General features: G+C 62.3%; 1 protein-coding gene across 3 annotated transcripts in view; it reads left to right on the top strand.

Annotated features, from left to right (window-relative positions):
• FLT4 (fms related receptor tyrosine kinase 4) overlaps positions 1-23,110 on the top strand; it is a 46,425-nt gene that overhangs the window by 15,727 nt on the left and 7,588 nt on the right. For all 3 annotated transcript variants that reach the window (XM_054486948.1, XM_054486950.1, XM_054486949.1), the window contains exons 2-28: positions 1,058-1,154; positions 2,373-2,617; positions 2,835-2,947; positions 3,068-3,230; positions 3,338-3,477; positions 3,746-3,914; positions 4,200-4,317; positions 6,920-7,074; positions 7,155-7,317; positions 9,141-9,267; positions 10,353-10,461; positions 11,295-11,657; positions 11,947-12,093; positions 12,192-12,323; positions 12,484-12,590; positions 12,887-13,022; positions 13,456-13,560; positions 13,876-13,989; positions 14,165-14,253; positions 14,354-14,504; positions 15,086-15,180; positions 15,589-15,711; positions 17,464-17,575; positions 19,331-19,430; positions 19,814-19,919; positions 20,886-21,034; positions 22,362-22,482. In XM_054486948.1, coding sequence (XP_054342923.1) covers positions 1,058-1,154; positions 2,373-2,617; positions 2,835-2,947; positions 3,068-3,230; positions 3,338-3,477; positions 3,746-3,914; positions 4,200-4,317; positions 6,920-7,074; positions 7,155-7,317; positions 9,141-9,267; positions 10,353-10,461; positions 11,295-11,657; positions 11,947-12,093; positions 12,192-12,323; positions 12,484-12,590; positions 12,887-13,022; positions 13,456-13,560; positions 13,876-13,989; positions 14,165-14,253; positions 14,354-14,504; positions 15,086-15,180; positions 15,589-15,711; positions 17,464-17,575; positions 19,331-19,430; positions 19,814-19,919; positions 20,886-21,034; positions 22,362-22,482 — 3,749 coding nt within the window. The remainder of the gene's footprint in view (positions 1-1,057; positions 1,155-2,372; positions 2,618-2,834; positions 2,948-3,067; positions 3,231-3,337; positions 3,478-3,745; positions 3,915-4,199; positions 4,318-6,919; positions 7,075-7,154; positions 7,318-9,140; positions 9,268-10,352; positions 10,462-11,294; positions 11,658-11,946; positions 12,094-12,191; positions 12,324-12,483; positions 12,591-12,886; positions 13,023-13,455; positions 13,561-13,875; positions 13,990-14,164; positions 14,254-14,353; positions 14,505-15,085; positions 15,181-15,588; positions 15,712-17,463; positions 17,576-19,330; positions 19,431-19,813; positions 19,920-20,885; positions 21,035-22,361; positions 22,483-23,110) is intronic.

Below are 23,110 nucleotides of genomic sequence, written 5' to 3'. Positions count from 1 at the left end.
AGGATGCATCTGCCAGAGTTCCAGACCCAGACCTCCCCTGGGGCCTGCTCCCACCCACACCGGGATCCCACCACATACACACTCATGTGTGTACACACGCCAGCATGTCAGAGATACACAAACATGCATGCATGCTTGCACATACACAGGAAGCCGCACACCACTGAGACATAGGCACACACAGACTCACACACCCAGGCCTACAGTTACAGATGCACATGCAGGCACACGCGTGCACACACGCACACACACACACACACACACACACACAGCACCACACAGGGAGGAGGGTGTGGGGGCAGCAGGGCTGAGTCCTGCAGGACAGAAGGCCCAGCCCGGCCAGCCTACAGTCTCTGGCTGAGGGTGGGTTTCAGCCAGATGAGGCGGGTTTATTTGTGTGTCTGAGGAAGAGCCCTGTGAGAAGGCCTGGGGGTGTATAGGGAGGCCTGGGCAGGGACAGCCCAGAGGAGGCTGGGGCAGCCGGCAGGGTCTGTGAGGGTGCGAGAAGCTGAGGAGTCAAAGGAGACAAAGGTGACACCACGTGGCCTGGGAGGGGGCGAGGCCCCTGGCAGAGAGCAGGCAGGAGGGCTGAGGCCTGCGTGGTGCGGAGAGGACCTGGGATGTGCAGGGCCCCTGGGAAGCAGCGGGTGTAGGTCTGCAGTTCAGGAGGGGGGGCCTCGGGCAGCAGCACTGCAGGGGCCGTGATGTGGAGGTGACACACTCCAGCGCCCCTCCCCCGCTCCTTCATGCCAGCCGCTCAGCTCACCAGGGTCAGAGGTTGGGGTTCGGTCCAGGGGTGGTGTGTAGCTGAGGATGGCGGCTGTGGGGCAAGGCAGGGTGAGCCTGTGGGAGAGGTTCGTGGCTGTCTTGGGGCCTGGGGGCTGATGCTGCTCACGGCGCACATGGTGAGGCCAGGCCACGCGGTGCTGGCTGAGAACCTGAGCTGCTCCGGCCCTGCAGGGGGTCTGCTCTTGCGATGCAGAATGCCCAGCCATGCCCCATCGACGTCGTGCCAGCTCACAGCCCAGCACCATGCTGACCCTGTCTCCCACCTCAGGCCTGGTGAGTGGCTACTCCATGACCCCCCCAACCTTGAACATCACGGAGGAGTCACACGTCATCGACACCGGTGACAGCCTGTCCATCTCCTGCAGGTACTGGGTCCCTCTCCCACTGGCAAGGAGGCTGCACAAGCCCAAGGCAGGAAGTGGTGGCTGAGGGCCCAGATGGCAGCCCCCTCCCAGGGCAGAGTCAGGGCAGAGTGGCCTCGGGGCCGTGTGACGTCCCAGGCTGTGGGTGACTTCGGTCCTCCCCAGCCTCAACCACACACCCCCATCAGCATTTCTTTTTTTTTTTTTTTGAGATGGAGTCTCGCTCTGTCACCCAGGCTGGAGTGCGGTGGCGTGATCTCGGCTCACTGCAAGCTCCGCCTCCCGGGTTCACGCCATTCTCCTGCCTCAGCCTCCCGAGTAGCTGGGACTACCGGCGCCCGCCACCACGCCAGGCTAATTTTTTTGGTATTTTTAGTAGAGACAGGGTTTCACCATGTTAGCCAGGATGGTCTTGATCTCTTGACCTCGTGACCCACCCACCTTGGCCTCTCAAAGTGCTGGAATTACAGGCGTGAGCCACCGCGCCCGGCCTTCTTTTTTTTTTTTTTTTTTTGAGATGGAGTCTTGCTCTGTTGCCCAGGCTGGAGTGCAGTGGCGTGATCTCCGCTCACTGCAACCTCCGCCTCCCGGGTTCACGCCATTCTCCTGCCTCAGCCTCCCGAGTAGCTGGGACTACAGGTGCCCGCCACCACGCCTGGCTAATTTTTTTGGTATTTTTAGTAGAGATGGGGTTTCATCGTGTTAGCCAGGATGGTCTCGATCTCCTGACTTCGTGATCCGCCTGCCTTGGCCTCCCAAAGTGCTGGGATTACAGGCGTGAGCCACGGCGCCCGGCCCCCGCCATCAGCATTTCGTATGAGGGCCTCATCACCCTGCATCCCACTCCTGACACCTAACACTGACCCCAGGCCACCTCCCAGGTCATCTGCACCCACTCCCAGCCACCCTGGGAGCCACCCACTGGGGCCCCAGAGATGGCACCTCCCCACCTTCCCAGCTGTGATCCAAGGCCTGTGCTTGTCCGCAGGCCAGCCCTGGGAGCCCGGTAGAGGCCCGGGGGTCAAGGAGTGCCCTGCCCTGGGCAGGGTCTGTAGTGTGCACCCAAACCCTGGGCAGTTCCATGCTCCGGGTAAGACAAACCTGGTGAGGCTCGGCCTGAGGGAGGCTCCTCAGGTACAGTCCCCATGGGCTGCCCTGGGGCCCACCTAGCCACTCCTGTCCTCCGCTGGGGCCCACCTGACCACTCCTGTCCTCTGCTAGGGGACAGCACCCCCTCGAGTGGGCCTGGCCAGGAGCTCAGGAGGCACCAGCCACTGGGGACAAGGACAGCGAGGACACGGGGATGGTGCGAGACTGCGAGGGCACAGACGCCAGGCCCTACTGCAAGGTGTTGCTGCTGCGCGAGGTGCACGCCAACGACACAGGCAGCTACGTCTGCTACTACAAGTACATCAAGGCCCGCATCGAGGGCACCACGGCTGCCAGCTCTTACGTGTTCGTGAGAGGTGAGACTTGGAGGCAGGCCAGGCTGGGGCAGGGTCCCGGGCAGCTGGGGCCCACACCGCCCCCAGCCTGTGGACCCTGGGCTGGCAGGAGCAGAGAACGGGGCCCTACCTGCTCCAGCGGGTGGCTGGTTCAGGACCAGCACCGCCCAGCCCCGTGGAGCCCTCCCCCAGCCTGGCCGCCACGTCCCTTCCCCAACACCTCGCTCCCTCTCTATAGACTTTGAGCAGCCATTCATCAACAAGCCTGACACGCTCTTGGTCAACAGGAAGGACGCCATGTGGGTGCCCTGTCTGGTGTCCATCCCCGGCCTCAATGTCACGCTGCGCTCGGTACGGCCCCACCCCAACCCCAGCATCCGACCCTCCCATCCCACCCCTGGGAAGTGCGGCCGCCCGTCTGGCCAGGAGCAAGGGGGCAGCTGGGCAATGATGGTGGCCTTGTCCCTCCAGCAAAGCTCGGTGCTGTGGCCAGACGGGCAGGAGGTGGTGTGGGACGACCGGCGGGGCATGCTGGTGTCCACGCCGCTGCTGCGCGACGCCCTGTACCTGCAGTGCGAGACCACCTGGGGGGACCGGGACTTCCTTTCCAACCCCTTCCTGGTACACATCACAGGTAACAGGGCTGTGCCCCGTTCACAGTAACGGGGCTGTCACTGCCTCGCTGGCCTCAGTGGGTGTCGTCCTGTGAGGGCGTGGGAGTCACTGTGTGCGTGTCAACAGGCAACGAGCTCTATGACATCCAGCTGTTGCCCAGGAAGTCGCTGGAGCTGCTGGTAGGGGAGAAGCTGGTCCTGAACTGCACCGTGTGGGCTGAGTTCAACTCGGGTGTCACCTTTGACTGGGACTACCCGGGGAAGCAGGTGAGGTCAGCAGCCCTGCCAGGCTGTCCTGTCCCCAGGAGTCCCTGTGACTGTCCAGCACACACTGGGCCTCCGTGTGGAGGATGTGCGGACCCAGGCCTGCCCCAGGGGCCCCAGTCTGATTGGCAAGTGTTCCACCCAAAGAAAACTCAGGGCCTGGGTCCAAGGCTTCTGCAGCCACCACTGGCTGGGCTGGGAGGTGTGCCTTTGGTGGGGTAGCTGTGCAGGAGCCCGCCTGCTGACGCGGGGCTTCCCTGGGTGTGGGCAGGCAGAGCGGGGTAAGTGGGTGCCCGAGCGACGCTCCCAGCAGACCCACACAGAACTCTCCAGCATCCTGACCATCCACAACGTCAGCCAGCACGACCTGGGCTCGTATGTGTGCGAGGCCAACAACGGCATCCAGCGATTTCGGGAGAGCACCGAGGTCATTGTGCATGGTATGGCCTGGGGTGGGTCAGGTGCCATCAAGCCTGGGAAACAAGGGTCCTTGTGCCCTGTGGGCCTGGGCCCAGAGCTCACGGTGCACTTGAGCACTCAGGAGTCCAGTCAGAAGGAAGGGAGGGCCATGAGCAGAGGAGCTGCCCAGCTCCTGCACCGGGTGGCATGGCCAGCCCCAGTCTGCGGGTGTCCGGCTGCCGGGGCTGCAGGGGCCGTGGGGGGAGTCCCTGGTCAGTCCACCATGGGTCAGTTCTGGATTTACAGTGACTTCTCCTGTCTGGCAGAAAAGCCCTTCATCAACGTCGAGTGGCTCAAAGGACCCATCCTGGAGGCCACGGCAGGAGACGAGCTGGTGAAGCTGCCCGTGAAGCTGGCAGCGTACCCCCCGCCCGAGTTCCAGTGGTAACAGCCCTGGCTCCCCCCGACCCCGCCGCTACCCCTCCAAGCCCAGGGGCAAAACAGACCATGGGGGAAGACGGGCAGCGTCCTCCCCGTCAGGACCCGCCCACGGAGACCAGGCATGGGGGGGCCTCTCTCAGGAGATCCCCCCAAGGGAACCCGCCCATAATGCGATATTTCAGATGGAAGGTCTGTCTGTTCCTGCCACACTGTGAAAGGTTTCAATACCAGCCTTCTGTCACATGTGGGTGTGGTGGGTACAGCGAGGGGCTTGTCCTAACTGCCTCCTGACCGCTGGACCCCTCTCTGCCCTGCAGAGTCTCCAGGGCCTGCCCTGCAGCAATGGCTTAGCGTTCCCTATGCCTCCTTTTGCGAGGCTGCCTCTCCCAGGACCCTTCTGTCCAGAAATTTGGAGATGCCACAGGGAATTGACAGATTGCCTGGGCTGGGCCCGTGCTGCACGGCAGCGAGCGAGAGAGTTTCCAGGAGGCCGACAGGCTGCTGGATCCCTGATCTGCAAGCTGAGTGAGGATACCCTGCAGTGTGCTGAGGCCCAGGGAAGGGAAGCCTCAGGGGTGGCTCTGCCTCCACTGGCTAATCCCTGCAGGCTCTGGGGGGTCATGGCACCCCTCACAAACACATCCTCAGGCCGTCTGAGTCATGCACATGGCTCACCCACAGTCAGTCACACTTTGAGGCCCCGTTGCATAGACGAGGAAGCAGAAGTCAGGAAAGCGTATTCCCTGATCGCCAAGTCCCCAGGAGGGGTGTCTGCACTGAGCTGGCCCAGGAGCCTCCTCCTCTTCAGCCTGGGCACCTCCCTCCTGGCAGGGTAACTTTTCCTGGAGCTGGGCAAGCAGAGTTCCAGGGTTTCCTCAGCCAGGGCCCCTTGCACTGGATGGGGGCTCATCTCTCCTGGGATGGAAGGCCCAGGGTGTCCTGGCCCTGAGCCCAGTGTGACCCTCCCACTGAGGACGCAGACTTCGGTGTCCATCCAAGGCACCTGGTCAGTGCCAAGGCCCTTGGGGCAGAGTCCTGAGGGCGCTGCCAGATCCTGGAGCCTCACTCACAGGTACAGCTCGTGGACACCCCGGGCCCTGTCCCCTGCCCTCCAAGGCCACCATTACTGAGCCTGCTCTGGGCAGGTGGCAGCTCTGTTGCGTCCAGGGCCTACCCAATCCTCAGGCAGCTGCCTCTCAGAACAGCTTTCCACTGGATCACTCCTGCCACATCTGGCCCTCTTCCTATGGCAGCCACCCACCCTTCCTGCGGTACCCACCCTTCATATGGCACCATTACAGGATGGGCGAGCACTGACTGGGTGGACGGTCTAGCAAACACACAGACGGGCTGGTCCTTGGCTTCCGAAGCACCCGCAGTGTGTCCAGCACGCTGCTGTCACTGTCCAGGTTAAGCCTCACGACAGCTGCAAGGTGCATGTCATCTCCTCCACTGAGGCAATGAAGGGGTCTCAGATCCGGCAAGTGGCCGACTCAGGACCAGAGCCATGCAGACAGCGCCACCTTGGTTCCGCCCCTGCCCTGTCCTGCCTCACTCTGCGACCCCAGGCCAGGCACTCCCCCCGGGTCCCTGCTGTGATGTCCAAGTTGAGAATGGGCCCCTGCCTCCCCTTCTCTGTTGGTCTCTGCCCGAGGGCTGTGCCTTTCCCGGGCCACACCATGGTGTGTCTCTGGCCTGCCACACCCAGCACCAGGGGCCGGCACCTGTCCAAAGGAGGAGCATCTCCATACAGAGTCCAGGCCAGAGACAGGTGGCTGCAGGGGCCCCAGCACACCCTCGGGGGCTGAGGCGTCTGCTTCCTCACGTGTGCAGCACACATGTAGGGAGCTGGGCACAACTCTGCAGGAGGCAGCACTGCCCTCGTGGGGCTCCCAGCCCAGGGGGACGATGCGCTGTCAACAGCATAGGACAGTCAGGAAGGCTGCACACCCCCACCCAAATGAAGGAGGCAGGGAGCCCTGCAGATTCCTGGCTACAGAAATAAGTGTCCCAGCGAGGCAGGCAGTGAGAGCCAGGCCTTGGGGCGGGGTGTGGGCAGCAAGAAGCCCACGTGTCTGGAGGGGACACACACATGTCAAGGAGCTAGATTGTGCTTGCGGGGACTGCACCTCCACTCCTTCAGATGTCTGTAAGAAAGAGGACGGGGTCTCCAGGCCATGCCCAGCTGGGTGGAGGAGCCAGGTGTGTGGGACCCTCCTGGGCTGGGCTGGGCAAGCCTGGCTGAAGAAGGCTGTCTCAGCCAAAGGAGGGGAGAGAGAAGGCGGCTGCCCCAGCAGTGACGTGGTCATCTCACTACTTGTGGAGAGATTACAGAGGCTTTGGGGCAAGGCAGGAGGTGCTACGGCAGACCTCAGTGACCAATGCCTGAGCCGGCCGCCTGACACGGTTGTCACACCTGGCAGATAGGGCCTGGAGACCATCTCCAGGGACTTAGACCATCCCCTTGCAGACCAGTGTTCCCCGCCCTACCCTGCACTCCTGCCAGCTCCTCCCTCCTCCCAACAGTATTCAGGGTGGGGGTGCCAGCATGAGGTTGGGGCTGAGGTGGGATCTGTATGGGCCCTGACCTCCCTTCCCTGGCTAGGTACAAGGATGGAAAGGCGCTGTCCGGGCGCCACAGTCCACATGCCCTGGTGCTCAAGGAGGTGACAGAGGCCAGCACGGGCACCTACACCCTCGCCTTGTGGAACTCTGCTGCTGGCCTGAGGCGCAACATCAGCCTGGAGCTGGTGGTGAATGGTAGGCCAGGGACTGGAGAGCGCACGGGTGGGCAGCCTGGCATTGGAGGCCAGCTGACCGGCCATCTGCTGTGCCCACAGTGCCCCCCCAGATACACGAGAAGGAGGCCTCCTCCCCCAGCATCTACTCGCGTCACAGCCGCCAGGCCCTCACCTGCACGGCCTACGGGGTGCCCCTGCCTCTCAGCATCCAGTGGCACTGGCGGCCCTGGACACCCTGCAAGATGTTTGCCCAGCGCAGTCTGTGAGTACAGCTGCAGCCTCAGGTCCCCTGCACAGCCACAGCCCCGAGCCTCAGCCATGAGGAACCTCCTTTACAGCACCCCTCACTGCCCAGGCCTTCCCTGTAACCCTTCCCAGGGCCCTGCTCTGAACTTGAACCTTACCTTCAGCTATAGCCAATCCCTGGCCTCACCTCGCCTGAGTGAGGCTCAGAGCTTCCCTTGCACCCATCCTCCACCAGCTGGCCAAGCTGGACACAGGATGGGTCTGGCCCCCGCCCACCTCCCTCAAGAGCGAAGACCTCTGGACACATAATTGCATCATCTGGAGGGAGAAGGAAGCATGTGTCTCTGAGCACCCAGCAGGACACCTCCAGCGGGGCGGGGACGTGGGAGGGTGTTAACTCAGCCCCTGGGATGGTTGCAGTGAGCCCCACGGCACACCATGTGTGCTCATGGGCCTCAGCTCATCTGTGCAGCACTCACACGCCCTCATAGACAGGGAAACGGTCAGAGAAGGGAGGCGGCTTTCCCAGGGGCACAGCTGTAAGCAACAGGACCCACCCACCTGCTGAGCCATGCTCCCCTCCACTGAGCGGGATGCCAGCAGGACAGATGGGCTTCGCAGGATATTTAGACAAGCAGGGGGTGAGAGGAGGACACCCCGGTGGGCAGGGCTTGAAGGCACTAGGGAGCCAGCGAAGGGTATTGAGAAGTGGAGACATGGCTCAGGTTTGCCTTTTAGCAAGAGATTCCTAGTGTCAAACTGGGGCAGGCTGGGAGCTGGGAACCTACATGGGAGATGAGGGTAGCCCCACTGGCTGTGGCTCTGGTGTGGTCAGTGGGGGAGGCTCAGTAGGGGTGGCCTGAGCCGGCCCCAAATGTCCAAGGTTCATAGGTATTCCTCTAGATCATGTGGCCTGCAGCTCACTGCCAGCACCTCCAAATGTCCTTCCTTCTGGGTGTGCCACCTTTATGCTCTGTGCCAAGTGATGGAGCCCTTCGGGGGGGGTCCCTACTCGGCTCCTCCACAGGGGCAGATATGAGCCTCCTTTTGGGCCCTGAGACCACCCCCCAAGTCCTGGCAGGAGGCCAAGGTTGCTGGGGATGCACACCCAGCCCAGAGGGTGGCCGCAGCTCCTAAAGCAGGAGAGAGGGAGAGGCTGGACAGAGATGCCTCCTGGGGCAGCATGGGACTGTGCTGCGCCTGCAGCCATGCGGGCAGATCCCAGGTGGCCTCTGCAGGAAGGGGCACAGAGAAGCGGGACAGAGTGCCCATGTGCCTGAGGGACAGTGGGCACAGGAAGGTGGTGTTGGCAGCCTGTGTAGGGCGGGTTGCCGGGTCCTGAGCCTGAAGGGTGGGAGACAGAGCTCCAGAAACAGGCCGGGCTTGGTGGCTCACGCCTGTAATCCCAGCGCTTTGGGAGGCCAAGGCAGACGAATCACCTGAGGTCAGGAGTTCGAGACCAGCTGACCAACATGGAGAAACCCCGACTCTAGTGAAAATACAAAAAAAATAGCCGGGCGTGGTGGCACATGCCTATAATCCCAGCTACTTGGGAGGCTGAGGCAGGAGAATCGCTTGAACCCAGGAGGCGGAGGTTTCGGTGAGCCGAGATCGTGCTATTGCAGTTCAGCCTGGGCAACGAGAGTGAAACTCCATCTAAAAAAAAAAAAAAGAAACAAAGTCCCTTTCCCATCTCCCTCACCCAGGCCCCAGGGCCAGCCTCGCCCACCACCCCATATGAGAAGGTGACTGGGTATGATAAGGGCTTGAGCCCGCCCCCCAAGTGGGCCGTTCCTACCTGTATCCCTGACCTGCCCTTGCCTCTCCTGGTCCTGGCAGCCGGCGGCGGCAGCAGCGAGACCTCATGCCACAGTGCCGCGACTGGAGGGTGGTGACCACGCAGGATGCCGTGAACCCCATCGAGAGCCTGGACACCTGGACCGAGTTTGTGGAGGGAAAGAATAAGGTACAGGCCAGCCGCGCTGCTGAGTGCCCAGGGAGAAGGAGAAGGGAGGAGAGAGAGGCCACTACTGCCATGTGGTTTCCACCTGGCTTCCAGAGTGCTGGGCAGAGGAGCCGAGAGCGGGTGACCTTCCTGCAGTCTGTAGGCCTCGGCCACCCTGCCTGCAGAAAGGGCAGAGGGCCAACCTCCGGCTTTGTGATGGAGGGCGGACCTCTGGCGGCTTCCCAGACAAGAAAGCTGAGATGCAAGGCCACCTGGCCAGGCCATGAGCCCCTGAGGCCCACAGGCCCCAGGACCAGGAGGGGACAGGGCTGGAGACTGACCAGGTCTGCACAGAGGGCTGCTGAGCCACTGGCGCAGCCTGGGGGCAACGCCGAGAAGGGGGTACTGAACAAAGGCACCTACTTCCTCCAGTCACTTCCTGTTTTCCTACACACCTCCAGAGTCTCTTCCTGTTCCAGTCCTGGACAGGAAGTGCCCAGCTGGGGATGGGGTGGGGGCGGGGGTCTTTGGAGGGTAGGCAGGGCCTGTGGCCCTCTCTCCTCCCGTGTCTCAGGCTTCCTAATCCCTGAGGCCTCAGTCCTTCTGGGAGCCATCCCCACCCCTCTCAACAACCCTGGACCTAGGGATTGCTGCTGAGGACAGTCCTGGGCTGAGGAGGCCATCTCACGAGGATCTCAGCAAGCAGCAACTGGATTGGGCCTGACCCCATCCAGAAGTGACTGGCCTTTGCTGTGACCCAGCCTGAATTCTCACTCTGGCTTGCACTGACCCTGGGCCCCCTCAACACAGCCACGGCCAGAGGTCTCTCTGGTCCTGCCAAAGGCTGCCCTCTGACGTCACTGCAGCCTAGGCCAGCAGTCCATACACTGTCCCTTGACTTTTCTGGGCAGCTGCCTCTCTCTGCTGCCCAGGGGCCTTCTCTCCTCTGCCTCACCATCCCTGGTCCTGTGAGTTTTGGTCTTCTCCAGCCCAAAGCCTCAGTTTCCCCCATGACGGGTAGACACAGCGACCTCCTTGCAGAAAGAGAGGGCCCAGGTTGGGAGAACTTGGGCAGGAAATGGATCCTTGTGCCTGTGCTCTCCCAGACTGTGAGCAAGCTGGTGATCCAGAATGCCAACGTGTCCGCCATGTACAAGTGTGTGGTCTCCAACAAGGTGGGCCAGGATGAGCGGCTCATCTACTTCTATGTGACCAGTGAGTAACCAGACCAGGGTGGGCAGGCCTGGGTACAGGGTCAGGAGGGGGCAGGTTTGGGCTCATTGAGTTTCTGGGGTCCGTGGGACACCCAGGAGAGAGATCCAAGGCCTACCAGTTGTAGACAGGAAAAATAGATTTGAGGGTCACCAGCATAGGGCCTGGGTGCTGGCGCACTGGGATGGAATGGCATCCTCTGTCCCCAACCCTGGGGCTCCTCCCTCAAGGATGTCCTTGGCTCACTGCAGCTCCTCCTAGCTATACCCACTCCCACCCTCCCCTTCCCAAGCCCTGAGACCCTGTGACTCGTGTGAATTTTGCTCTGGGGAGAAGGTCTGTGGTTTACTCAGATTTTCAAATGTGCTAGTGACCTCAGGAGAGCTGAGCCCAGGAGCAGACGTCACTGGGTCCCAGAATGTGGATCAGGGCACCAGCAGAGACATGTAGATCAGGGCACCAGCAGAGAGATGGAGCCCAAAAGAACACCTGGGGGCTGGGGGGCCACAGGAGCCTGACCAGAAGTGACCAGAGAGAAGAGGAAGTGGGTGCACGGCACTGGGAAAAGCCAGGGAACACATTGTTTCAGGCTGAGCATGGGGTGGGGCGTGGCAAGCTTCAAGAGAGAATGAGGACTCAAGTCCCACTGAGTGGTGACAAGGAACTGCCGATGACCTGGGCTTTTGGTGGGGGGAGGGGGTGGCAAGCAGTCCAGCTGGGGCTCCTCCAGGAGAGAGGGAGAGAGGGAGGGAGACAGGAGGAGACCCTGGGGCGGCAGGTGGATGGGGGAGCAAACTCCCAGGGCAGTGCCACAGGGCTTCTTCCTCCCTCCACAGCCATCCCCGACGGCTTCAGCATCGAATCCAAGCCATCCGAGGAACTACTAGAGGGCCAGCCCGTGCTCCTGAGCTGCCAAGCCGACAGCTACAAGTACGAGCATCTGCGCTGGTACCGCCTCAACCTGTCCACGCTGCACGATGCGCACGGGAACCCGCTGCTGCTAGACTGCAAGAACGTGCATCTGTTCGCCACCCCTCTGGCCGCCAGCCTGGAGGAGGTGGCGCCTGGGGCGCGCCACGCCACGCTCAGCCTGAGTATCCCCCGCGTCGCGCCCGAGCACGAGGGCCACTATGTGTGCGAAGTGCAAGACCGGCGCAGCCATGACAAGCACTGCCACAAGAAGTACCTGTCGGTGCAGGGTGAGGCTGGCCGCGGGGAGGGCGGGGACGCGCTCTCTTCCAGCAGTAGCTGCCTCTGCCTTTGCCCCGGCGTGGCTCGCCCCTGGGAGGTCTGTTCGCAGCCCTGGCCTGCAGGAGCGCGCCCTCCTGACTATCCGCCTCCCGCTGCGGAGGCGCGCCGCGCTCCTGCCCGCCGCACAACCCCTAAGTCCAGCTTCCAGGGATCCTTTTCTACCTCTGTTCCCAGCCCAAAGAGGGTCCTCCTGCTAAGTGCAGCTCCACTTAGCTCCCTCTCGACCTCTGCTTCCAGCCCTGGAAGCCCCTCGGCTCACGCAGAACTTGACCGATCTCCTGGTGAACGTGAGCGACTCACTGGAGATGCAGTGCTTGGTGGCCGGAGCGCACGCGCCCAGCATCGTGTGGTACAAAGACGAGAGGCTGCTGGAGGAAAAGTCTGGTAGGGAGGGTGGCCCGGGCGAAGGGCAGGTCCGGAGGCCCGCGAGGCCAACGATCCCAAACCCAGGTGGACCTGCACCTCCACCCCATCCCCTGCAGGAGTCGACTTGGCGGACTCCAACCAGAAGCTGAGCATCCAGCGCGTGCGCGAGGAGGATGCGGGACGCTATCTGTGCAGCGTGTGCAACGCCAAGGGCTGCGTCAACTCCTCCGCTAGCGTGGCCGTGGAAGGTCTGGCCTCAGCCTGCACCCCTCAACTCCCTTCCCGTCCCCAGTTAACGCTTTCTTGTGGCCACCTCGGGCAAGTCGTGCCCACCAGAAGGGGCGCTGCCTGCAGGTGCACGCTCTTCCACGCACACACACACACGCCGGCCCCTTTCTGCCCACGCAGGCTCCGAGGATAAAGGCAGCATGGAGATCGTGATCCTTGTCGGTACCGGCGTCATCGCTGTCTTCTTCTGGGTCCTCCTCCTCCTCATCTTCTGTAACATGAGGAGGGTGAGTGTCCCCGCTCCTGATGGAGTCTCTCTCAGGCCTTCCCCACCCTGGCCGCCCTTAAGATAAAGAATAAGGTGCCCGCCCTAGTTCACCTGGCAGCCTTGTTTCCTGGGAAGCCTCCCAGCCCTTCACGCTGGGCTCCAACCCCGCAGAGGTTGTCTGTCTTTTTTTCTGTCCCCTCCTTGACTGAGAGCCCCGCAGGAAGTCCCATCTGTCCTGGGCAAAGCTCTGCCCAAGCCACAGTGGTCTGGCCAAATCAGTGAGCTGCCCCACTCCTCCCTGTCCCGTCCCCGCAGCCGGCCCACGCAGACATCAAGACGGGCTACCTGTCCATCATCATGGACCCCGGGGAGGTGCCTCTGGAGGAGCAATGCGAATACCTGTCCTACGACGCCAGCCAGTGGGAATTCCCCCGAGAGCGGCTGCACCTGGGTGAGGCCAGCACCAGCCTGCCCAACCCACACCTCCTGCCCGACCCACCTGCTGCAGGCTGGAGTGCCCAAATCCCTCCGTTTTCAAAACTTGCACCAGGAAGGTCCGCCTGGCCTGACCTGTCCCTCTGGGCGTGGGTACCTAGAACCTTAGCCAGGGTTCCCAGTTCCCAGGCTCCCTGAGGTCACCTGCTGCCACCCTGAGCGGGGTGTATCTGTCACACCTACCCGGGAGGATGCGCGGCTTCCTGTCCGCCTCTCCCTCTCTTCCCGCCGTGGCTCCCAGGCTCTTCCTGTTTGGCAGAGAGGCTCCCCACGCTCCTCCTGCTGCCAGGCCTGTCCTCCTGGACCTCTGCACGGGGCTCCCCTGCTGCCCACCTGTCTCCACCCTCACCCCATACAGCTCACCTGCAACTGGCTCCCTGCCCCGACAGGGAGAGTGCTCGGCTACGGCGCCTTCGGGAAGGTGGTGGAAGCCTCCGCTTTCGGCATCAACAAGGGCAGCAGCTGTGACACCGTGGCCGTGAAAATGCTGAAAGGTGTGGGGTCAGCGGGCGGAAGGGGCAGCCTAGCTGGTGAGGAGCAGCAGCTCTGGGTGGGCCGGTGGGACGGCAACTCAGGAAGGGAAACTGAGGCTGGAAGCCAGTCTCATCCAAGATTCTACAGGGAGGATGCGGGAGTCAGAGCCAAGGTACCACCTGAACCCCCTGCCTCAGTGGGGCCAGCAGGATGTCCTGGGGACCCTTGGTACCCCTCCCCCTCCCAAAAGCGCTGGCTGTGCCTTAGCTAAGCGGCCAGTGGCGGGGAAGGGGGACGTGCCGGGATTGGGGCCGATGTGAGACGTGTCCCCCCAGAGGGCGCCACAGCCAGCGAGCACCGCGCGCTGATGTCGGAGCTCAAGATCCTAATTCACATCGGCAACCACCTCAACGTGGTCAACCTCCTGGGGGCGTGCACCAAGCCGAAGGGTACGGAGCGGGGCGGCCCTCTGGGACGGCGAGACCCTGGGCGCAGGGCGCTGCGGGCGGGAGGGGCTGCAGGGCCGGGGCTGGCAGGCCCCCGGGGGCGCGGGTGCAAACGCGGAGCGCGCCCGCAGCGCGTCCTGGGTTCCGAACGCACGGCCGCTGCCCGGTCCCGCCGCAGGCCCCCTCATGGTGATCGTGGAGTATTGCAAGTACGGCAACCTCTCCAACTTCCTGCGCGCCAAGCGGGAGACCTTCAGGCCCTATGCAGTGAGTGGGCGGCCTGCGGGGCGCCGCGGGCGGCGGGGGAATGGAGGCGCCTCTGCGGTGGACGACTGGGCGCCCTCGAACCAGCTTCGTGCATCCGCAGGAGAAGTCTCCCGAGCAGCGCGGACGCTTCCGCGCCATGGTGGAGCTCGCCAGGCTGGATCGGAGGAGGCCAGGGAGCAGCGACAGGGTCCTCTTCGCAAGGTTCTCGAAGAACCAGGGCGGAGCGAGGCGGGCTTCTCCAGACCAAGAAGGTTAGAGCCTGGCTTCTTCCACTTTCCTAGTGCCTGACGGGCCCGGTTATATCCCATGATCAGGCACCCTAGGGTAACCCAGCCTGGGGCCCTCAGCGGGGGCTTTCATGGGAGAGTGTGGAGTGGGCTCTGCCTTAGGAAGGGAAGACACCTCGGGGACAATTTTCACACAGATGTTTTACGATTGACTGGGTCATCAGAGGCTGAATAGGAGATTGCCCTGCAGGCAAGGCAGGCAGCGGAGGGCCAAGCAGCAGGTGCCCAGCCCCCACAGAGCAACAGTATTTACTGCTCTGGGAGTAGGACGTGGGTGTCCCAGAGGCTGAGGGGCAGGAGAGGGTGCTCTGGAGTAGGATGTGGGTGTCCCAGAGGCTGAGGGGCAGGAGAGGGTGCTCTGGAGTAGAATGTGGGTGTCCCAGAGACTGAGGGGCAGGAGAGGGTGCTCTGGGAGTAGGACGTGGGTGTCCCAGAGGCTGAGGGGTAGGAGAGGGGCTGACATGCTTGTTAGTTGTTCCCTGGGGCTGGGTAGATGGAGGCCGCGGAGGAGGCGCCTCCTGAGCTCACCTGGCTCCACTGTGCAGCTGAGGACCTGTGGCTGAGCCCACTGACCTTGGAAGACCTTGTCTGCTACAGCTTCCAGGTGGCCAGAGGAATGGAGTTCCTGGCTTCCCGAAAGGTGAGCTTCCCCTGAAGGCCCTTCAGACGGGAAAAGGGTGCATCCCCACCAGTCGCCAAGAAGTGCTTGGTTGTGGCTTCAACCTGCAATGGTTCTGTGGTCCATTAGTGTCTCTCCCACTTTGCAGAGGAGAAAACTGCCCAAAACATGGAGTTGACCTCCCAAGGTCTCTTGGCTGGTCAGCAGCAGAGTCTGTTTGACTCCACAACTTTCTCTGCTGTCCCCACAATTCCACAAGCTCTCTCCATGATGAGTCCTGGAGATGGATAGAAATCCTTCCCCAAAGGAGCACAGTTCAGGCAGGGCATCCCCATGGTCCCCACTGCTTGGGCACCCTGGAGTTTCGGGTGTGGGTATTACCCCAGGGGCCTGCACTGACAGCCCCCCTTCCGCCTCTCTGCACCCCAGTGCATCCACAGAGACCTGGCTGCTCGGAACATTCTGCTGTCAGAAAGCGACGTGGTGAAGATCTGTGACTTTGGCCTTGCCCGGGACATCTACAAAGACCCTGACTACGTCCGCAAGGGCAGTGTGAGTGCAGGCCATTGAGGAGAGGGAAGGTGGGGTGGAACAGGGGAAGGAGCGGGACCACAGGCTGCCTGTCCAGGAGAGGGAGGGCTGGCATAGGGTGAGGTGAGCTCCTTGGTTGGCCAGCCATGTGCCCAGCTGCTGGTGGACTCCCTGCCCCCAGGGGACCCTAGTGACCACTCCCCAACTTAGGCATCCTGGGTCAAGGAAATGGAGATGGGAGTTGACAAGCAGGGCCCCAGTGCTCCGAAAGGAAGCGGAGAAGGGAGTTGACCAGCCGGGCCCCAGTGCTCCGAAAGGAAGTGGATTTCGGAAGTGGAGAAGGGAGTTGACAAGCGGGGCCCCAGTGCTCCGAAAGGAAGTGGAGAAGGGAGTTGACCAGCCGGGCCCCAGTGCTCCGAAAGGAAGTGGATTTCGGAAGTGGAGAAGGGAGTTGACCAGCGGGCCCCAGTGCTCCGAAAGGAAGTGGAGATGGGAGTTGACCAGCAGGGTCCCCAGTGCTCCGAAAGGAAGTGGAGATGGGAGTTGACCAGCGGGGGCCCCAGTGCTCCGAAAGGAAGTGGAGAAGGGAGTTGACCAGCGGGGCCCATGCTCCGAAAGGAAGTGGAGATGGGAGTTGACCAGCCAGGCCCCAGTGCTCCAAAAGGAAGCGGAGAAGGGAGTTGACCAGCGGGCCCCAGTGCTCCGAAAGGAAGTGGACATGGGAGTTGACCAGCGGGGCCCAGTGCTCCGAAAGGAAGTGGAGATGGGAGTTGACCAGCCAGGCCCCAGTGCTCCAAAGGGAGCGGAGAAGGGAGTTGACCAGCGGGCCCCAGTGCTCCGAAAGGAAGTGGAGATGGGAGTTGACCGGCAGGGCCCCAGTGCTCCGACTGGAACTTGTTCCGATTGTCTTTGCCCCGTGCCTTGGTCCATGCGGTGGGCCCTGACTCCCAGGGCCCGCTCTGTGGGACCTGAGTGTGCAAAACATTGCATGGCGTCTGTCCTGGAGATGGACCAGCTTGGTGCAGTATGTGGAACTCAGGAGGCGGAGTGTGCCTCGTGAGTGGAGCTCAGGCAGGGCAGCAGGTGCCTGGATGAGCCTCCAGGGTGGGTCAGGGTTCCGCCCCTGGGGGAGGAAGGGTGTCAGAGGGAGGGGGAGGAGCAGGATGGGCCCAGGGCCTGGGCTTGATGAGCCATCCAGCCCAGCATGGCCGCTGGTTGGAGGGAAGTGTCAGGTCGTCTGCAGTTACAAAAACCTCCCTGATGCCGTAAGCTGGGAAGAGAGGGGAGTGGGGGTGCTGGGGTGGAGGTAGAGGCCAGTCCAGAAGGGCACTGGCCCTCGGGGCTCCCAGGTGGAGAGCATGAGAGGGAGAGACACAGCCGATGGCGGAGATGCCTCAGGAGCCCAGGAGGAGGGCGTCAGGAGTGATGGCCCGGCTTCTAGGGTGGGGACAGTGAGTGGATAGAGCGCGCTTGTCGGGGGAGATGGTGAGAGTGTGCAGGGGTGCGTTTCATCAGGAGGCTGGGCTGGAGGTCTAGGGCTGGAGGAAGGCGTGCAGTCTTCCCCGATACCCCTCCCCTGCTTGCGGGGAGATTGGGGCCCAGACAGGCCCAGGAGAACAGCAGCAGGTAGATACCTTCAACCCAGGCAGAGGGCCCTGTTAGGGGATGCCAGAGCGCCTGGCCTCAGCCCTCACTTCCCATCCACCCACCGCAGGACACGCTTCCCTCCGTCTCCCCATTCACAGCGGGACACGCTTCCCTCTGTCTCCCCAGGCCCGGCTGCCCCTGAAGTGGATGGCCCCTGAAAGCATCTTCGACAAGGTGTACACCACGCAGAGTGACGTGTGGTCCTTTGGGGTGCTTCTCTGGGAGATCTTCTCTCTGGGTGAGTGCAGGATGGGGTGCCGGTGGGGAGAGGAGGCGAGGTCACTGGCGGCAGGTTACACTTCCGGCCCTGCTGGAGTGAGGGACTGGGCACCTGGAGGTGTGTGCCGGGTCGTTCTGAAGCAGATGGTTTGTGGGCCACCAAGGGTCCCCCACCTCTCCGCAGCCAGGCCCAGCCTCCGAGAGGACTTTGCCTCCAACGTGGGCCACCCTCTGTGGGGTGCACATTGAAGCCTGGGCCAGGACTGAGCCTGTTCATATGGCAGCCCCAGAGGGAGCCCAGTGCCCAGTCAGCGGACGTGCCTACTCCAAGAGCTCCATGTGGGAACTCAGGCCCCGCTGCCAGCATGATGAAGTCTCCAGGCCAGGGTAGGGCAGTGAAGTTGAAACAGTTAAAATGTCACCAAGTGGCAACTGATCCACGCTACTGCGAGCAGGAAGAGTGTAGGAGGCGTGGGAGCTGGGGTAAGCTAGAGGGGCCCAAGGAGGGAGTTCAGCAGTCCAGGACAGGGAGCAGCAGGGGTTGGGGGGAGCAGCAGGGGTTGGGGGGAGCAGCAGGAGAAGCAACGAGAGGCAAGAGAGGCTCTGTTGAAACTGCCTGCAGGCGGCTCCCCCGCCGCTGATGATCCGGTAACCATGACGTCTACCGTGTCGCCAGTGCGTGGATGCTCTTGGCACCCCTAGCAAGCAGGCGGCACAGTCCTCTTTCAACCAAATGCACTAGAGCTGGGGAGGGCAGCAAATTGCCCAGGTCCGAGGTAGAGCACAGTCGGGTGAGCCATCTCCACCCCACCACGGATGGGGGAAGCAACAGGACGGGGTGACTTGGGGGGGAAGGGACAGGACAGGGTGACTTGGGGAAGGGACAGGATGGGGTGACTTGGGGAAGGGACAGGACAGGGTGACTTGGGGGGGAAGGGACAGGACAGGGTGACTTGAGGAAGGGACAGGACGGGGTGACTTGGGGAAGGGACAGGACGGGGTGACTTGAGGAAGGGACAGGACGGGGTCACTTGGGGAAGGGACAGGACGGGGTGACTTGGGGAAGCAACAGGATGGGGTGACTTGGGGGGGAAGGGACAGGACGGGGTGACTTGGGGAAGCAACAGGATGGGGTGACTTGGGGAAGGGACAGGACAGGGTGACTTGGGGGGGAAGGGACAGGACAGGGTGACTTGAGGAAGGGACAGGATGGGGTGACTTGGGGGGGAAGGGACAGGACGGGGTGACTTGGGGGGGAAGGGACAGGACAGGGTGACTTGAGGAAGGGACAGGATGGGGTGACTTGGGGGGGAAGGGACAGGACGGGGTGACTTGGGGGGGAAGGGACAGGACGGGGTGACTTGGGGGGGAAGGGACAGGACAGGGTGACTTGGGGGGGAAGCAACAGGATGGGGTGACTTGGGGAAGGGACAGGACGGGGTGACTTGGGGAAGGGACATGACGGGCTGACTTGGGGGGAAGGGACAGGACAGGGTGACTTGAGGAAGGGACAGGATGGGGTGACTTGGGGGGGAAGGGACAGGATGGGGTGACTTGGGGAAGGGACAAGATGGGGTGACTTGGGGGGAAGGGACAGGACGGGGTGACTTGGGAAGGGACAGGATGGGGTGACGGGGGGAAAGGACAGGACGGGGTGACTTGGAGAAGGGACAGGACAAGGTGACTTGGGGAAGGGACAAGACGGGGTGACTTGGGGGGCTGGGCTGAGCCGCAGGAGGCTTGCTCCCCACCCACCTCCCCTTCCTGTTGTCAGGGGCCTCCCCATACCCTGGGGTGCAGATCAATGAGGAGTTCTGTCAGCAGCTGAGAGACGGCACAAGGATGAGGGCCCCGGAGCTGGCCACTCCCGCCATGTGAGCAGGTGTTGGGGGCAGCAAGCATCGGGGGCGTGGGGGTTGTGTCCATGAGAAGGTGGCATCAGGGAAGCCAGGGCCAGTAGGACAGGCCTGGGCACCACCCTCAAGACACACGGGTGGTCTGTAGCATAGCTGCGATGGGCACCAGGAGGGAAGGCCGGGTGCTGTCGGAACAGACAGAGCTGAGTGTTCAGGGAAAGCATCACCAGGAGGGGACACTGGGCTAACACTTGAAGGGGGAACGAGGGTAGCTGGACAAGAGTGGGAGACGTGTCAGGAGGAGGGCAGAGTGTGTGAGAGGGCCCAGGAAGGCTGGGGAACTGAAGGTGCTGGGGCGGGGGTGGGGTGCGTGCAGTCCAGCAGCCCACGTGATCCTGCAGACGCCGCATCATGCTGAACTGCTGGTCCGGAGACCCCAAGGCGAGACCTGCATTCTCGGAGCTGGTGGAGATCCTGGGGGACCTGCTCCAGGGCAGGGGTCTGCAAGTGAGCCCCTTCCCCACCCTGTTCTACTACGGCCTTTGGCCCCTGCCCTGGGTCCCTGGCCCCAACTGCCCCTCTAAGCCCCTCTAAGCCCCTCTAGGCTCTGCCCACCTCTCAGCTGCTAGGCTAGGGTGGTGCAGTCCTGGGCCCCTACCCACACCTCGTCCCTGCACCCTTGCATCTTTCTGTTGAGCACACACCCACTGCACACCTATGCTGCCTGCTCCAGGTGCTGTGTGGATAGTCAGAGCCTGTCCCTGCCCAAGGGGAAACCTAGGCTGGTCCCCCCCGGCCTGCGAGACAGCCCCATCTCCCTGGCATCATCATGATGCATTCCTTCACCTGGTGCCAGTTCTGTCCCCCACTCCACTGAGCACACGGACCCTTGACCTGTGTGTGCTGACATCTCTCCCTCCCCACGTGGTGCTCCTCCAGGGTGGGGGATGGAGCCGGCTCGTGACCCAGCTCAAGGTGGGGCCTGGAGCAAGGACCAGGGAGCGGCCTGTTGCCCAGGCCTTAGGGACTGGAATGGGTGCTGTGGGTCTAGTTCCATCCAAAGAAGAAGGTAGGAAGTGCTGGCCCGAGTTCCTGAGGCTGCCGGCTCAGCCAGGGACTGGAGGAGGGATGATCCAGCTGAACCCCAGCCTGCCCCACCTGCCTCATCCATAAATGTACCTGGAAGGGCTGTTGGGAGAACTTAGCGAGGCTGGCACAGCCAGCATTCTGCTACCTGGACCCCTTATCTGTCTTGACGGCTGAGATGCGCCGGCTTCTGGCATGAGCTCGCTTCCTCCTTGGAGCACTCACATGCCCGCATGATCTGTTAGGACCCTATTTCAGGGGTTGGGGCCCAAGCAGTCCCGAGGGCAGAGCGAGGGCTGAGGGCAGGGCGAGGGCTGAGTGCGGGGGTGAGGGCTGAGGGCAGTGGCTGGTGGTTTCTGGCCTGGCTGCCTCTCCTGTTCCCGCCAGGAGGAAGACGAGGTCTGCATGGCCCCGCGCGGCTCTCAGAGCTCAGAAGAGGGCAGCTTCTCGCAGGTGTCCACCATGGCCCTACACATCGTCCAGGCTGACGCTGAGGACAGCCCACCAAGCCTGCAGCGCCACAGCCTGGCCGCCAGGTCAGCTGTCCTGCAGGTCCAGGAATGGGGTGGGGAAAGCCATGTGGACAAGGAGCATTTTATCCCTCTGCGTCATCGGGGGAAAGCAAATCACGCAATGTCAGAGACCGGTGTGCACGAACTCAGAGCAGAGAGTGGCTTTAAATGACCCACTGCAGCGTCCTTCCAAGGCCATGTGACCTGGCCGCGTGCTTGTTTTTGAGTCCTGTCCACCCACCAGTGTCCCCTCACCCCAACATCAAGGGTACTTTTTATTTATTTTTTTTTTTTTTGAGACAGAGTCTCACTCTGTCGCCCAGGCTGGAGTGCAGTGGCGCCATCTCTGCTCACTGCAAGCTCCGCCTCCCGGGTTCACGCCATTCTCCTGCCTCAGCCTCCCGAGTAGATGGGACTACAGGCGCCCACCACCACGCCCGGCTAATTTTTTGTATTTTTAGTAGAGACGGGGTTTCACCATGTTAACCAGGATGGTCTCGATCTCCTGACCTCATGATCCACCCGCCTCGGCCTCCCAGCAAAGTGCTGGGATTACAGGCGTGAGCCACTGCGCCCGGCAAGGGTACTTTTTCTCACGGAGAGGTGGAGTGGACTGCGTTTGGGCCAAGATTCCTCCCAGGAATCTCTGATTATCTAAATCACTGATTAGTCTGGGTGTGAGTCCCCAAGAGTCCTTGGGAGCAGGGAAGGTCTCCGACTGTGAGGTATGGTCAGGAGGAGAACGTAACCTAATTCCCAGAACTCTGCCCAGGCCCTCTTATCCCTGGCATTTCACACTCAGGATGGCTGTGCTGCCCACATTCACAGCAGTGTTGCTGAGATGCAGGCTCTGCATCCTGTCCCTCTGCCCTAGCATATGGCAGGGCTAGGCCTGGGGGACAACAACAGTTAGCTGGATTCTGCCAGGCTCCTTCCACAAACCCCTCAACATGTGCCTTAGTGCACCCACGTACGGGCAGGGCAGTCGGCGGCTTGCAGCCCCAGGGCTGCCTGGCTGACCCAGGGTAGCCCATTCCCGGGAGGAGCTCCATGCCACACGGAGCTGGATGCCCCCTCACTTCCCATCACAGAGCTCAGCAGTGGACTTGGGAGGAAACACAGCCCAGGGTGGGGGTGCACACCCAGGCCCTGCTGCTGGGGCTGTGGGGTAGACATCTGAGGCCAGGCCCACGGAGGAGCCCCTGCCAGCACTCAGACCCAGGCCCGTCCATACTCCTGCCCCAGGCTGGAGGTCCTTTCCAGGAGAAGAGGAGGCACAGGGACGGCGGAGAGAACTTCGAGGAGGGTTGCTGCGGCGCATTCCTCAGCACCTTCTGATTTCTCCCCACAGGTATTACAACTGGGTGTCCTTTCCCGGGTGCCTGGCCAGAGGGGCTCAGACCCGTGGTTCCTCCAGGATGAAGACATTTGAGGAATTCCCCATGACCCCAACAACCTACAAAGCCTCTGTGGTACTTCACATGAAGGGTGGGGGCTGCGCTCTGGGGTCAGGGCTGGGGCCGCCTCAGGGGAGGCAGCGTCAGGAATTCGTAAGGCAAATGGCAGAACCCAACAACTGTCCTTTGAAAGTGCAAGTCCAGGGAGAGCCTTGGGCTCATTTGGGCCCTCCCGCGATGCCACGACTCACAGCTGCTTTCTGTCCTGTGCCTTCGTCACCCCCACACGAGGCCTCCCCTCCTCAGCAGCGTAGAAACCCCAGTGGAAGGACAGCTCCTCCTCGGTGGCAGGTTCGGGGGTCCTGGGCCTGGTCAGTGAGCGCTGGGCAGATGGGCCCCATGGGAGCCCTTGGCCAGACCACAGGGACCTGGGTTCCTGCCTCCAGGGCCACTTGGAGATGTTGGGGGACTCTGAAAAGATCGCAGTTTCCCTCCCGTGTAATTCAAAATAAAAACCACACCAATCCACAGTCGAAGGGTAACAAAGCCCCCCAAACCGGGAGGCAGCCTCACGTTGATCATTTTTTTGAACCATGAGCTGCCAGGTTGTGAGGCCTGTCCCTGGTTTTCCCACAGCTCCTGCTCTTTCACACACTGAGCATATGCTTAGCCACCATGCAGGTCCCCTAGTATGAGGTGTCCA

Source organism: Pongo pygmaeus, chromosome 4, assembly GCF_028885625.2.
Source record: "Pongo pygmaeus isolate AG05252 chromosome 4, NHGRI_mPonPyg2-v2.0_pri, whole genome shotgun sequence".
In the NCBI taxonomy this organism is placed as follows: domain Eukaryota; kingdom Metazoa; phylum Chordata; class Mammalia; order Primates; family Hominidae; genus Pongo; species Pongo pygmaeus.
Note: the sequence above shows the minus strand (reverse complement) of the source record. Positions and strands in the feature narration are given on the sequence as shown.